Source organism: Pseudonaja textilis, chromosome 5 (genome assembly GCF_049901715.1).
Source record: "Pseudonaja textilis isolate UNSWEBS1 chromosome 5, rPseTex1.2, whole genome shotgun sequence".
In the NCBI taxonomy this organism is placed as follows: domain Eukaryota; kingdom Metazoa; phylum Chordata; class Lepidosauria; order Squamata; family Elapidae; genus Pseudonaja; species Pseudonaja textilis.
Window position 1 is genome coordinate 52,272,021 of NC_141994.1, and position 16,067 is coordinate 52,288,087.

Below are 16,067 nucleotides of genomic sequence, written 5' to 3' on the forward strand. Positions count from 1 at the left end.
AGAGGAGAGAAAAACCCAATATTGTTAATCTTAGCTATTTTATCTATGCCAGATTAGATTTTATTAATTAGCATATGCCTATATTATAAATATATTTGTATAAGATCAGAGAATCATGCTCTCACAAGGTATCCAGTCCTGGTTAAAAACATACTTGAAACCTTCCATGATATAGAGCGCTTCCTTTAAGTTCTCAGAAAGCTGGTTTTTAAATAGCTTTTAAACCAGATAGGTAATGTCAAAGGATTTAAGTGTTACGTGCAAACAGAATGCCTAAGTTTATCTTTTTTAATACAAATGAATATGTTAAGAAGATTAATTTCTTATATTATTGCTAGTGATTTTGTGCTTTGGCATATTCAAATTTCTAGCTGGTTAACACCTCAGAAAAATTTTAAGATGAAGGCCAAACTTCATGGTAACATGACCTTAAAAGTAGGTTTAAAAAATTGATTTACTTAGTATTTTTATTAAAACATGTATACTCGTTTCATGATTCCATTGCAGCTCCTCCAGAGCTGCGACTGCTATTAGCAGAATTACTTGCTTCAGAACTTGATGTGGTAACTGCTAGCCTCTGTCGAGTTCCAAAAACATCATTCACTGTAATGCCAAAGAGAGAAAGGTTACAAACTCTGACTTTAAAGAAGAAATTGACCTATTTCTTAGGATTACATAACTAGAAAATGAATGAGAACAGTCACCTGTGGAAATTGTGCTCATGTCCCAGAGTTGTAATCCCTGCCTCTCTCCTCCAAAGGCATAGACAAATGGTAGATCTGGACAGCAAGCTGCACAAAACAGGGCACCCTGTGGGCAGAAGACACATTCTCTTCTAATTTTCTGCTGCCTCAATACAGTAGCTCTCTCAACAAGACATTTCTAATTCAAATCAGTAAACTAAAATCAAAATTAGCAGAGGTTGTGCATATCCGACATCTTTAGACTTTATGTATTAAGAAATACAGTTCATAAAATGCAGGCTATTTGTCTCATGTAAGTATTAATGTAATTAGTATACTCACAACATAAATATACACAAGACTAATTTATTAAATTACAATACTATACAGACCAGGATTCTCACCAGTTTCATTCTGCATTCACTCCATAAAAGTAAGACTCTATAGGTATAGTTGCAGAAAAAAGACTGAAATTACCATTTTCATATCTCTGGTATAGACCAAAGAAGGCTTGTTTCCTAGGATGTCCCAAATTTTCACACATTTATCAGAAGACGTTGTGACAAGACATCCTTTGATTTGGCTACTTAACTGTAGTCCTGGAAAACATAAGCAGGTGCTTTTAGTATTAAGCCAGGAAGAAAACAGAAGAACACTCTTGCATATAGGCCTCATTCTTTTAGGGAATCTATGATTTAAAGCAGGGGTGTCCAACCTTTCACCTTCCCTGGGCCACATTAGAAGATGAAAATTTGGTTTGGGCCGCACATAAAATAAAATAACAGTAACAATACCTGATCATCCAAAAAACCATAGAAAACATAGTTAACATATTAAATTTATTTGGAAATGAAGTTAGTGAGATGTTTTTATTATTAATTATTTATTAAAAATTATTTTTATCAGTTTTTATCACGGGTTTTTATCATGGTTTATTTTCTGGCCAAATTTTGCGGGGGAGCTCGCCCGCCTCGCGCCTACCTCTCCTCCTGCAAATGGCCCAGCTGGATGAGGCAGGACTGGAAGGCAGAAGCAGCAGCAGCGGCGGGGGCAGAAGCAGCGGCGGGGGCAGTGGCGGCGGGGGCAGAAGCAGCAGTGGTGGCGGGGGCAGAAGCAGAGGCGGGGGCAGAAGCGGCAGCGACGGCAGAAGTGGCAGCGGGGGCAGAAGCGGCGGGGGCAGAAGCGGCGGCGATGGTGGTGGCAACAGCAGGAGGTGGCGCTCTGACGGCGCCTGCTTTTTCTGTTGCTGCTTGGCCTGGCGCTCGCCTCGCCCTGCCTCGCGCCTGCTTCTCCTCCTCCTCCTCACTGGCTCTGGCACAAAGGTTGGGGTGGGCACTGGGCCGCATTACAAGGTGACCTGGGCCGCATGCGGCCCTTGGGCCGCAGGTTGGACAAGCCTGATTTAAAGGCACCTCACGTATATGGTGCAGCAATGCCAACTGAAATGTATCTTCTTCCATTGCCATTATTAACAATTAAAACCATACAACACACACCCAACTAAGAATATGGAAGAACAATCAGTTGACATTACGTAACCATCTTGCAGGCTCATTATGGGATCCCCAAGTCAATGGAAGGTATTAAGGACCTTCTGGAAAGTAGGACAGGGATGGGGCCAACCTCAGAGAGAATGATGTTCCAGAAGGGAGGCCGCACAGTAGAAAAGACACACCACCTGGGTCTTGCCAGATGGAATTTCTTTGCTGATGACACTCAAAGCATACCCCTCCTGCTTGACATGGGTTTGGTAGCTATAATAAGGGAGAAGCGGCCCATCAAGTAACTTGGTTCCATGCAATGTAGGGCTTTAAAGATGAAAAGCAATACCTAAAATTGTACCTAAAATAAACTGGCAATCAGTGCAATTTGCAGAATAAAGGTACAGTGTTCACCTTCCTGGAAGTGGGGGCATGTAACTGTCCGTGCAATGGCAAAACTGGGGCACAATACAAAGCTGTGCAAAGGCCCTCCTATAATCTGCTTCTCAGGCAGGAGTTGTGGTTATAGGAGCTCCAGATTGAACACAGGGTCTCTGGAATATCACAGCCCCATCCAGAACCAAAGATGGTAAAGTTCCAAATCCAAGAGATCCCAAAATCTAAAGTTGCTCAATCTTCTTCAACTCTGAAGCCTAGTGTTCCCCATCCAGACTTCAACAGCCTCGGACACTGGAGCAAGGCATTAGAAGTACTGCTCAGTTCGCCAGGGACAGAGATAAATACCTGGATATCATCAGAGAACTGATGACAGTTCATTCCATGACAATGAATGATCTCACCCAGTGATTTCATTTAGATATTAAACAGAAGTGAAGAGAGTGCCAAACCCTGCTAAACCCCATATAACAGAGTTCAAAGGCAGAACCTCTTTTACTATCCCTATGATCCAACCAATGGATGTTCTTTATGCATTGTAGAATGGCAAATATAAATTTGCCTCAAAAATATTCACTATATAAGATATCTGACTCGAATGGGATTTCCTTAGGATCCTGACTGGGAAAAGAAATGCTTACCAGACACTTCTTCATCATGAGCTTTCATTGTGAAGACTGGTTTGTGGGAACGAGCATCAAGACAATATACAAATCCATCTTCTGTGCTAGCCTACAAGAAATTATTTCCAAAGATTTTAAAAATAAAATCAATAGGCAGGCCACCTTTCTCAATCTGAATGATTTTTCAGAGGTACATGGACGCGAAATCCCAGAACTGAACCATCTAGCCTGAAGGGCCATTGTAGAGAATTCTGGAAGCTGAAAGGACAGTGCCAAAGCTGGCAAAGACTGCACAGAGAACAAGCAGCTGGATGTTTGGTGGCCAACTCTAGCCATGCAGGTACCGTTATTCCTGATTTGATAACAAGCAACAGATCAGAATGATCTATTATGTATGGCAGCATAACTTGCTATATATGAGTAGATTTTAGACTTCACTGTCAAAAACCTCTACCTTACTTAATTCCATTACATCTCTTAATGAAATAAAGAACTATCAAATCCCAAGCAGCAAGACTTTCACTTACTAGGAAGTGTTTTAATAAAATATACATTGATTATTTTATATCTTAAAATATGCTGGCTGCTTTGAAAATCTTGGATGATACATTAGGGCTATGCGACATTTCAAGTTCTAAAGAAAAAAGATGCTCCCTAGGGACACCTGTTGCTAGGGTGTCTTACTGGAAAAATCTTTTAATCAACTTTTTCCAAGAATTGCCCTGCAGCTATAGCAACAGCAATAGCACTTAGACATATATATCACTTTACAGCCCTCTCCAAGTGGTTTACAGAGTCAGCAAACTTCCCCCAACAATCTGGATCCTCATATTACCAACCTCAGAAGGATGGAAGGCTGAGTTAACCTTGAGCCTCTGAGGTGAAGATCAAACCCCTGGCAGCCTGCAATACTGCATTCTAACCACTGCGCCACCACAGCTCAACAGCCTAATTCTGGCGAGCCGGTAGGAGCAATGAGCAGTGGAGACCGAACCGGCGGCTTGGGCCCGGGTTCCAATACTCACTTATCTGCTGAATTTGATGCGCAGCTCCTTTGCGCGGCACAGAATAGTGCCGCGCGGCAGCTGCTGAAGTGACTGGGATCGTGTAGGCTTGCAAGAGGTGAATTAGAATGCCTCTGCGCCTGCACAAAGTGTGCATTTGGCACGCGCGTGCATGCAAAGTATGTGCACGTGCACAAAACGCGCCCAAGCCACACCCACCGAACCAGTGGCAACAATATTTGAATCCCATCACTGGAAAAGGTGCAAATGCAATGCACCTCACCCCTGATCCTGTGAGGCATTCTATCTTACTTATTTAATAGGTTTTAGGGCTGTCTAACTCAAACAATGTGACTCTGGATGGCATACAACAAATTGAACTAAAATGCTGCATAGCCTGCATAAATGCATACAATAGAATGGATAAGACAAAACACAAAGAACTATTGTACTTACTAAGAAGTGATGAGGTGAAAAATGATTCCAAGTCACTCTTTCAACTTGTCCACTAAATCTCCAGGTTCTATGATTGTCCTGTGGACTTCTACAGTCATATAAAATGGCTGATCTGAAAAGTATCAATAAATATTTATTCAAATTTGGCACCAGATTTTTTAAACATTATTAACTAAAATGAATTTACCCATGAGACACAGAGGTCATTTTTTTTCTAACCTAATAAAAGACTCCTACTCCAGCTGAGTCATTAGTAAAAGTCACAGCAATCGCACTGGTTATAAAAGTAATGAACAGCAAATGCAAGCCTATTAAGTGGAATTACTGGCTACAAATGGTTTTGTTTCTAATTAAGTATGCATAGAAGGCTAATGCAACCTGATGCTAAAATCAGGTTGACTGTCCCTGTTGAGAATACACAGAGAAGCACTTCCATAAATCATACCAAAACTATAGTATATGCTTTAAAGAAGACACCGTTAAAGTATCTGTGTCAAATATCCTATAAAGGAAATACAGATAATCCTTGCCTTACAATTTTAATGGAACCTACTTATTATGGTCATAAGTCCCAATAGCTGTAAAATGGGTCACCCATATAACCAACCCCATTTTATGATATGTTTTGTGGTGGTTAAACAAAAATTGAGATGGTAAACCAAATCCATTGTTTGATCTGGGACTTTTTTCCTAAAATGAACCAAATACTATGTGTTGTAAATTGTGGTCTTCTGACTACAAGACACTGCAAATGGCCATAATGCAGGTTGGGTGCTTGAAATGCTGTCACATGACCGGGGGGGGAGGGGCTGGCCACCAAAGGTCATTAATTATCTTTGGGGAGGGATTGTCATAAAAGACTTTGAGGACTACTTGTATTACATTTTATTATTTATCTCTGCCATCATATGATTTATATATTACCTAATGTGATAGAAGCAATAGATTAGAACAAGCTTGTTCTTACTTGTCATAAGAGCCAGAAATGAGAGTCTGTGTTTCAAATGGGTGAAACTGCAGTGTTTGCACCTAAAAATAAATATATATTTGCATCAAAATGTAGTTTTACAATGTACATGATTTTAAATAATTCCTACTATAATTTTTTCACAAACAGAAAGGAGTGTTCAATGATCTATTTAATGATCTGTTTAACTGCTAATTTAAGGCAGAATAGCATACAACCATCAGCATGTACAATTAAAGTTAGCTAAACCTTCACTATGTAGAACAAAAAATCTGGAATTGTTAATTGGTTTGAACATTTATAATTAAATGTTATTTCTACAGAGCTCATTTCACTAGAATGCAAACATCTAAAGTAACAGCCATGGAAAACGAAGATCAAATCTTACTTGAATAATTATGTTAACTAGGAGTTGATATTAATTTCTCCCACTGGGCTCTGACTGCATAACTTCTCACAAAATTAGCGATTTAAATCTAAAATTTAAAGGAGTTTTTCTCTAAAGATTTACTTGTCTCATCAAACTAGGACTATAATATCGCTAAACGTGTACTTAATAGAGCCAATGAATGGTAAGTTGTAGAAACATGGGGGGGGGTCACAAATGCAGTTTTTCATCCCTAAAGCTGCCTATCACAACTTTTTTAAAAGAATGGATAAAAAAATCCCATCCTTCTTAGTACTTGATCATTTGATCTCTTAGAATTCAAAAACAATTTATATTGAGCTTTTGAACCTAGATTTATTTTGACTTTTTCATATTTTCTGTTTAGTTTTTAAAGCCAAAGTCCAACTCTATTTTAGTTATTTATATATTTATAAATATCATATTTAACTAGGCTCTGGGGTGGCTGCGTATTACAATGCTCAATCAATACAATGTCTGTATCGCTACAAACCCCTACAAGTCTACAGAGCTGTGGTTATCCCTTCACTCCTATATGGTCTACTGATGACACACCAAACAACATTTGAAATTTCACATACATCCTCTCTGTTCCATTCTTGACATTCATTGGCAAAACCATGTCTCCAGCTTCGAGGTTCACAAAGTCCACCAGCCTTGAGTCTCTGATTATCAGAGCCCAGATGTGCTGGTGAAATACATCATCAGAATGGACAAGCAACAATATGTTTCACCAGGTGCTCTCTGGTGTATTAAGAGACTGAGAAGTTGTTTACACAAGCACTACAAAGTCACTGCAAAGGAAATCCTACACCACTATAACATCCAACCAAGAGAACTGGAAACTGGCTGTTGATAGAACCCTCTGGTGAGCCTGCTTTACAAAGTGTCCACCAGCTTTGAACATAGGCACAGCCAAAAACTGATGGAAAACTGTGAAGGGTGTTACATTGTTATTACAACAATGGACTTCCAGTGCCCCCATTGTGCTAGACTGACTATGTTTCCAGATTGGCATTGCAGAGCTATCCTCATGCTCACAGATGAATTACACAACAGCATGGCAACAATTTGTCCTCAATCATTCTTTCTTTTTCCTAGATTATTAAAGAATAATGACCGTCTGAGGGGAATATAAAGGTTTCTTCAAAAATCACATAGAGATTTAAAAAACTTGAAATGATTTTGCTTATATTGCTTACACATGGAATAGGAAGATGTTCCTGAAATTAACACCGAAGTACTAAAGCTCTTCCAGAGAAGGGATAAGGAAAATGAGAAGCTAATTTTCTAGTGGCAAGTAGTATAGATACAAACTCTTTGAATGAAATTGGTTTTTTATATTTTACAAAAAAACAGTATTAGAGAAAAAACAAAGTTGCATTTGTTGCAATACATGTATATGATATCCTATTGTGCCAGATTTCCTTGTTATTTTGCTGCAATAGATGGATTTGACTATGCTTTTAGAATCATCAGCATACCTTGTCTGTGTGAAGGGAAAGTGTTGCTGCTGTTGAGCCCCTGGACATGTCCCAAAGAATTACAGAATGGTCAGCTGAAGCACTTGCCAAGACAGATCTAAAAGAAACAAGCATATTGATTTGCAAACAGCATCAATGGCAGATCTTAGATCAAGTCATGTTTTACCCTTCTTGTCCAAAGAATAGAGATGAATATCTCAAACAAAAGTGTTGCTAACATACACACACACACAAAGAGAGAGAGAGAGAGAGAGAGAGAGAGAGAGAGAGATTATTGCTTGTAAATAAAATCTAGTGACTTTCAGAAATTTTTGTTTTCATTGAGTGACAATAAATTGCCCAATGAATTAAATGAATATAAGGTAAATAACCAGTTTCTGAAAACGTATTTGCTTTCTTTTGAATTTTCTGACATTTTTGCGTGTTCTTGCTATGGATTGTTCTGGAACCTTCAAAAGGTCCTATTAAATGAAAAGCTATCCCTAGGATTGGTTCCTGTTTCATTCATGTCACAGATGAAGTCACTCTGTGAGTTGTGCCAGTGTAATTCCACTGCCCCTTTAGATTCTGTAACTGGTTGCATTATCTTTAGCTGTAAGAACTACAGCCGTTTAAACACGTCCTGATCATTAGTACCTCAGATTGCTGTATAGGAATTTTTGCCCAATCCTTCAACATAACTTACCTGCTGGTTTCAACCCATGCCACATTTCTCTGGGATTTAGGTTTGGATTTAATTTGCAACATTTATTCTTCTGAATAATATATTATTCAAAATTCATTATCTTGTATATTTGGATTATCTTTCAACATGACCTGCTTGATTTCAACTGATACACTGATGACATGGTATTGTCTTGCAGAAGTCTCTCATCCAAAGTGAATTCTCACTTGCTTCAATAATGTAACAAGTTGCCTGTGGCTTGAAAAGTTTCATTTTTGATTCATCTGCCTGTAGAACATTGCTTAAGAAGCCTATAAAATCAGGTGGGTTTTTTTGTAAACTTTAGGCAAGCATCAAGCTTCTTGTGAGCCATTGTTTCCACAGCTGTTTTTGTGAGCCAATGCTTTCACTTTGCTGCACTTGGCTTCTATGAATCTGGATTTTCCCAAGGTGCTTTCCTGAAATCATTTCCTTCAACCAAGGCAAGAGAAGCCTATAGATCAGGGGTCCCCAACTCCTGGTCCGTGACTTGGTACCTCTTAGGAAAATTAACTGTTGCCTAAAATCTTTACTTCAAGATATGTCTCTGAGTGGCCCTTGAGGTTTACAGCCTATTTTTGGCCTGATAGGTCTCAATTATTTTTCTGTAGAGGTCTTCAAAAATTTCTTTTGAGTTGAGGCACAACATGCTTCAAGATTTTGCGTGACACAAAATGTCACTGTGACAAGGAAATCCAAAGTTTGTGAGACTCGTAGAGAGCTGGGCTATCTCAAATCAGCCCCATTTAACTGCTTATATAACTGCCTGAAGATCATGCTTCACATTTGCACATCTCATGCTAGTTTATTCATGAAATAAATAAAACAAGCACCACACTTATTTCAAAACTGTATACTCGAATATTGTAGAATATATGTGTTTGCGTTTTCACATGGAAGTCTTGGTAACATTCAGCAACAAAGATATGTAAGGCTTTAGAATATCCAAAAAGTAACAAGTACTTAGAACTGTATTTTTGAAATATGCAATTACTGCCTTTAAGCCAAGATTGAGAAACATGTATTCTGCTAAGACCAATTTTGTGACTTCATGCGGTGATTAAGCCACACAAATTAATAAACCTGCATAAGTCAAAAGCATATTTCAAAAATATGTCTTCAAAGATAAATAAGATGAAATAAAGACAAAATCACATTATTTATGGTAATTGTCATACACATATCTATAATTATGATTTATTTCGATGTAGTGAAACTCAACTGTGCATTACTTTCCCTGTGAACTATAGAAATATGTTTTAAAGTCATTTCCATGAATTTATCTTTAAATATATATTTTTACCTGAGATGTTTATTCCATGAAAGATCAAGCACTGCATCAGTATGCCCCTGATGGTCTTCTTTGGATAAATTCTTTATGTAAAAAGATTAAGAACTTTTTAAGAGTTTCTAAATATAATAATAAAGCATGTTAATTCTATAACCCTTGCACAGGTTTCAAATGCGAAAGGCAATCCTTGCCCTTGCTCCTTTACTGTACTGTCTTAAATAGTTTTAAACATACAGGATCATTCTAGTCCAGGGGTGTCAAACTGGCAGCCCACAGGCAGGATGCATCATGTGCAAGCCACACCTACTCCAGCTCCATGAAGGGAAAAAACATTGCGAAACAACATGTGATGACGTGACACTGCAAGTTTGACACCCATGTTCTAGTCCAATATTTTCCACAACAGCTGGCAGCAACTGTTCTGAGAATATTCACTTTTTTTTAGCAATTAAAATATTTGTAAATATTAAATAGAAAATTAATTTAATAGTGCTCTATGTAAAAAAGGATAGCCAATCTTTCTGTCTCCAAAAGCCACATTGTAACTATCAAGATCAGCCTTGGACCATGCAGACACATGGACAGAGAAGCCTTTCCATGCACACTTATAGTTTTCTGGAGATTTTTTATCAGACAATGTACTAAGAAAAGACAACAGGCTGGGATGAATCTTCTCACAAACTACTATCTCCAGCAAGTCTGACAACTTGGTGACCAGCAGCAGGCAACATATAAAGTTTCCAAGAGTAACAAGTAGAGCTCATGTATATATGATAGAGACTAAACAGGTAAACAATTTTTTGTGATTCTTATTGAGAAAGTTTAAACTTTATTAATATGAAGTTTGCTCACACTTACCTTCTTTAATTTCTTTTTCTTTGCTTTCGCCTTATGTCCTAGTGAAAAGACTGGCTCTAAAGAATCCACTATGTCAAGATCCCATATTTCGATAACAGGATTCATTGTGCCAACAGCAATATAATTTCCTAAAGAAATATCCAAGTTAATCATGTATAGTCTCATACATCCTATATATATTAAAAACTGCTTGCCATTATCTAACATATAGAGGTGTGTAGTAGCTCCAAAGTAGGCAAGGGGGCCATGGGCACCCTTATTATACCTGCTATTCTTAGAGGCAGATGTTACTGTTTCACTACTGTCATAACCATGAATGGTCACTAAATGAGGCAGTTACTCAACAAGGACTACATGTATTGAGTTGGGGCAGCTCAAACACGTATTTTCTTAGGCCCATGGTATTATCCTGCAGCCTCAGCAACAAATTGTTTTTACCAGATCCAAAGCACTGCATACCTCTTCTAATGTGAATTTCTACTAGTAAATTTACATTATATTATTTCACAACTCTGTAAAGAATAAAGTTTATTTTGTTTCTTTAATCTTTTTTGAGTTAGTAGAAAAGGTCTCTCTGTTTATTGCAAGGAATAAGGTTGAGCACATAGAAGCACAGGAATCTTGAAGGAGAGCCCATTCAGCTCCATTGAATACTGGATAAAATACCTATTTGATTAAGCTTCACTTTGGTCATCCTCATCAATTTAATTATCAAAAATCTGTCACAGTTTTGGAACTTCATCAGTTTTCCTTGGATTTAGATGGAAAGGAGATGATGTGTGACACTGATGCTACACATAATTTCTCCCACTAGTTTTACAATGTTACATAATATGGAACACAATGATAGCCTAAGAGACTTTACTTCCTCAGGAAAGACAAAAACCATCAGAAAACAGTGCCCTGAAACCTATTTAGCCAGTTGTTCCAATAGCTTATCACAGCCATTGGAAAAACAATGTGATCATTATCATTAATGCTGGATAATCAGATTCTGTAATATTTAATCTCTTTCCCACAATCCTACAGGGCAATGCCTGGGGTATCTACTTCTAAGTTACACACTTTTAGAAGAAAAACAATCCAGAACGAAAACAGGAAAGGAAAGAGAATGACTACTGAGGTAAAAATATAAAAACTCAGCAAAAAAAAAGAAAAAGGAGAAGAAAAATGTGGTAGAAAACAAGAAAAAAAAACATTTAAAAAAATTGTCCTCAACATTTGTTCCCATCTCTCTCTGCACTTTCATACAGATGTCTCCTGCTAATCTGGGTATTATTAGCAATAAAATAGTACACTAATTTACCTGCAGAATTATTGGGACTAGGATCAAAGTTCATCCATTCCACACTTAAGGGGTATGCAGATAAAATAAGATCATGATGGACATAAAAGGAATCTTCTTCATGATTATACACTGAAAGAATTAAGTAACTTTAAGTAAATTTTAAAAAAATCATACCCTTATTACAAAAACATATAGAACATATTTATATGCTTGTTGTTGAGAGAATAATAAGATTAATATCATCACTATATCACAAATCAAAAATGAAATATGGGGAGATATTTCTGAGTTCCTTTACAGAGACTGTATTCTTAATCACAAAAAGATTGCCAAACATATATTGTAATCTTTCCTCTCTCCTACAGTTCAGTAAACTGTACTGAGAACTCAAAAGAAGGAATGCACGTTAGTTGAGGAAGTCCCTCACAGGTTGACAATATCAACACTAATCATATTTGATTTACTTATTTACACTTCTGCATTTATTAGTCTTATGCTACACAAGAGAATTTCCAATTAGCAGTACAAGAAACAGCAGAGCTCAATGCCAGTAATAAACATGTTAAGACTCCAAGAAACTGGAGGTCAAAGCAAACACAATTGAACCAAATGGATAAGTAGCCTGATCTAATATAAGCAATATTTCAATATTGACAAGAAACTGTGAGGAAGTGCAAGGCTATAAAAGTGAGTTTTATTTTCCCACCAAATGCATTAAGAAAACATGGGGAAGTGATTTACAAGAAATGGCATGATTCTATGCAACAAATGACAAAAATGCATAGTTTTACAAAATACTAACTGATCAATCTGTAATAATAAAAAATATAACAAAGCATTTATGTTCTTATTTTTAGGAAAGGCTATGAATCACACGATCAGGAAAAAAAGAATCTGACAGTAACACATAATACATCAAGCTCAAAATGTAGCACCTCAAAACAAATATAAAATACTTGAAATTGTGTTTTTACAGCAATTCATATCCTGTATAAAAAGCCCTTTTGGAAAGAGGGAGAATTCAAGCATAGAGTTGACCATTATGAATAAAGGTAATACAGGAAATCAACTTAATGAATAAACCATCCATATCTTTCACAGTTCTTTTTTAAAAGCCACAAGGATTTTAATACCTACCATGAACTTCTAGGCTACAGTGGTCCTTATCAACTCTGCCACATACAACAAGACTGTCATTTGACTTAATCACAAAGTCTTCTTTCTCATATTGATCCTGAAAGAATATAAGTTTGAATATGATTTTTAGTCCAATTTTCAAATCTTTATTTTATCACTGCACTTAACAGATATCATGAAACAATTTTAGGTGCATACAAATATTTGGGAGTGCTTACTTTTAAAAACTAACTGAAATCAGTCGTATTTTAAAAGACAATTTGTCTTGTAACCTAGTAAGTGACATTTTAAAAATCTTCTTAATGTTTTAAAAAAGAGAAACCATTTGTGCACTTCTTCCAGTCCCAGACTAAGCTTTCACAAATTTGAAAATAAAAAGTATTCAGAAACAGTACATGTGAGTAACTGAATGTGTGAGGATACAATTAAAATAATTATAATGAAAAGACAATTGGAAAAAGTACAAAATTATGACTTGATGCATTCTCGTGCTTAAAAGAGAATCTTCAATGTTAAGATAGCCGAAATTAACATATAGTTGCAAAGTATGTAGCAAAGTATATCAAGTATGTTGTTGAAACAGAAGCCCACAAATTCTACAATATAAAGACAGATGTTAATCAAATCATTTTTTTTTCAAATTGATTAATCTGAAAAAAATTCTTCAAATAACACTTATCACTTATGCCTACCACCCCAAACCAATACAGAATGTTATCTTTAGCCAGTATCAAAATTATGTATTTAAACAAACTTCAGTGTTAAGAAACAAAGCAATCATGCTTTAATACTCACAGTATCTTTAATAGTGATATATGGATCATTTTCATTAGTTCCATATACTGCAAGCCCTGCAAAGATTTCTCCGATGCCCTCAGTACCTATCATGACAGATTGTTCTTGATCAGACATAATTGTGAAAGTAGCATCTTTTGTAAAGAGACCCAATTGCACATCCTTGAATAGAGAAACTGTTTTTGTACAGCAGGAAGGAGAGATAAATACCTGCATTTTCTTCATCATAGTTATCCAAGTCATATTCTGCCAATTCATCATCATCTAGCTTATCAGTGTCCTCATCTTTGGGAGCAGAGCTGGCTACCTCACCATCAGCAACATCCATGTCACCTGAGGTTTCTTCTTGTCCACCTCCATCATCACCATCATCATCATCATCCTCTACCCTTCATGTAAAAAAGAAGTTAACAATGTTCTCAGTAATTTTGCATATCTTAACATTAAAATGCCACTATCTAATCTTTAGACACTTGTACAAATAGTTGGGTTTTTTTGCCAATAACTTTGCAGGTTCCATCTATCTCACTGTATAGCAGCTCAGGTAAATATGAAGATGAGTTGTAAATCTGACATTGTTATGTACTTGGGACATAAATTTAGAGCAATGACACGTTGCAACCCCATAAAGACTTAACAATCAACAACCTATCTCCTTTAACTGGAAAATACTTATTTGTGTGAAAAACAAATCACATTCTGTAGCGGTCTCTTCCTCACAAAAAAAACATAGTTTTAATGTTAGTACACTTCATTAGACATCAGCACTTTTAATCAAATGTAATGACTTAATTTTTTTCTATTCCAAAATTCTACTATAGAGTGTTCCAGTTTTAATTCTATTTTTTCCAAAACCTGAATTGATCTGTTTACTTTTGGCAGTTTATCTTAACAGAGTGTATTTAATCACAAATATTTTTCCATTACTACTTCTATGGTAAAAATTTCTTACATCATTTTCATATATCACTAACACAATTCCCACCTACTAGACTTATGCTGTAGATCACTCAGTCCAGTTTATATATTTCCATTGGACAAATGAAATTAGACACAAACTAGATTTTCACTTGACTAATTATTTTTAAATTGAAGAAATAGAGGTGTTTTGCTGTAAATTGACTTCACTGAACATCAGCTTTCTCAAACTCTTGTTCAAATGCAATCCAAACATACTGCAATCTCTCTTTAGCTTCAGTAATTAAACGCTTCAGTTCTTCCTTGTCAAGTTGTACCTGCAAGATAAACATGGAAAATAAAACCTCCTATACTTAAATCATGCCTGACTAACTTGAAAAACCAAGTCATTTTTAAACAAGTTTTATCCAACATATTTTAATTAGGATTATCATATGTAAATTGTAAAATGAAATAAGAGTAGAGCTACAGTTCTTTTTATATCGCTTTACTATTGTGTCCTGCTTGCCCACATTCTTGGTCCTTAGGTATGGCAGCTCTATTTCAATCAACAATTTTTGACAGCTTGATTTTTTTAAAAAATCCAGTCTGAGAAAATAAGTTGTAAAACTCTCTAGAAAGTCAACTATTAAATACAAAAACTGTTCTCAGGAAATGTAAATTAAGACACTTGGCTGTAAGAGGGACTATAGAAACAAACTGAAATTGAATAGTTAAAGTATCCTGTGATGTTTCCTAGTACACTATAAATCAAGGTAAGGCTATTCAGAAATGACAAACTAATCAATTCTACATGAAGGGCAAGAAAAATGCAGAGAATTACATATAAGTATTATACTGAAACATAGAGAATTATGGATACTATATAATACAAACAAGAACCATGGAAAAAATAGTGGTGCACCATGAAAACTCAAATCCAAAGTCATTAATGTTCTATTACTCTACCTTGCCAAGTTCACTAGTACCAGAAACTGACACTTTTCTCTGATTTTCAAAGGAAAATATACAACCCATTTTCTTAATTTAAATCAGCCTTAATTTTTAAAAATATATAACGAAATACACCTTCTTGAACTTGGTTGGCCTCATTTCAGAGATGAGACAAGATTTTAGTTTACTTTATTGTCATTGCACCTCGTACAACGAAATCAAACACCACCAAGATGGACGTTTATACAATCGCCTCCCCCTTTTTTCGCTTTCCACATCGCCGTCCTTGCTTTGCGTTTTGCTTAGCGACTAATTTAGCGTGAAGCTTCCAACGGCTTTGCTGCCCGAAATGTCTGTAGGAGCTCAGAAATGAGGTTGGGTGGGGGCTCCCTGCTCGCGGCTAGAAAGAAAAGGGACGCGTCTCTCACCTTGTCGGGCGTCTCCTTGGCAACACCTTGGGGCACCCAGGCAACACAAGTTACGGGACGACTCATGGCTCCAACCAGGACACGAAAGCAGGAACTGGGCAGCTGAAAAGAGATTCCCCGTACGCCGACACGTGCGCTGCCGACTTCCTGTTCCGCCCACAGAGTCTCCCTGTTGACGTCTTCATGAAGCCCCAAACACCCGCCCTGTTTCTGGTC

General features: G+C 36.8%; 1 protein-coding gene across 3 annotated transcripts; it reads right to left on the minus strand.

Moving 5' to 3' along the window:
- Positions 1-449: 449 nt before the first annotated feature.
- Positions 450-16,023, minus strand: PWP1 (PWP1 homolog, endonuclein). Of its 3 annotated transcripts, none has more exons than XM_026695376.2 (15): positions 15,852-16,023; positions 14,749-14,807; positions 13,783-13,961; positions 13,573-13,658; positions 12,778-12,874; positions 11,659-11,769; positions 10,353-10,480; positions 9,507-9,577; positions 7,501-7,597; positions 5,611-5,672; positions 4,644-4,755; positions 3,202-3,292; positions 1,161-1,282; positions 705-810; positions 450-603 (listed from the first exon to the last, which is right to left on the minus strand). In XM_026695376.2, exons 1-15 carry the CDS (start codon positions 15,915-15,917, stop codon positions 491-493), a joined length of 1,500 nt encoding a protein of 499 aa, XP_026551161.1. In that variant the 5' UTR covers positions 15,918-16,023; the 3' UTR covers positions 450-490. The 3 variants fall into 3 exon arrangements, with proteins under 3 accessions (XP_026551161.1, XP_087790997.1, XP_087790996.1); XM_087934871.1 differs by having other exon boundaries at positions 14,558-14,807; positions 15,852-16,011; XM_087934870.1 differs by lacking the exon at positions 15,852-16,023 and adding an exon at positions 15,559-15,842.
- Positions 16,024-16,067: the final 44 nt, after the last annotated feature.

Coding starts and splice junctions, on each gene's coding strand:
- PWP1 (XM_026695376.2), bottom strand. CDS start 15,917: ATGAGTCGTCCCGTAACTTGTGTTGCCTGGGTGCCCCAAGGTGTTGCC. Junction 11,770..12,777: donor CTGTAGCCTAGAAGTTCATG/GTAGGTATTAAA, acceptor TAATTCTTTCAG/TGTATAATCATGAAGAAGAT. Junction 7,598..9,506: donor TCATGGAATAAACATCTCAG/GTAAAAATATAT, acceptor TGTTTCTTTTAG/ATCTGTCTTGGCAAGTGCTT.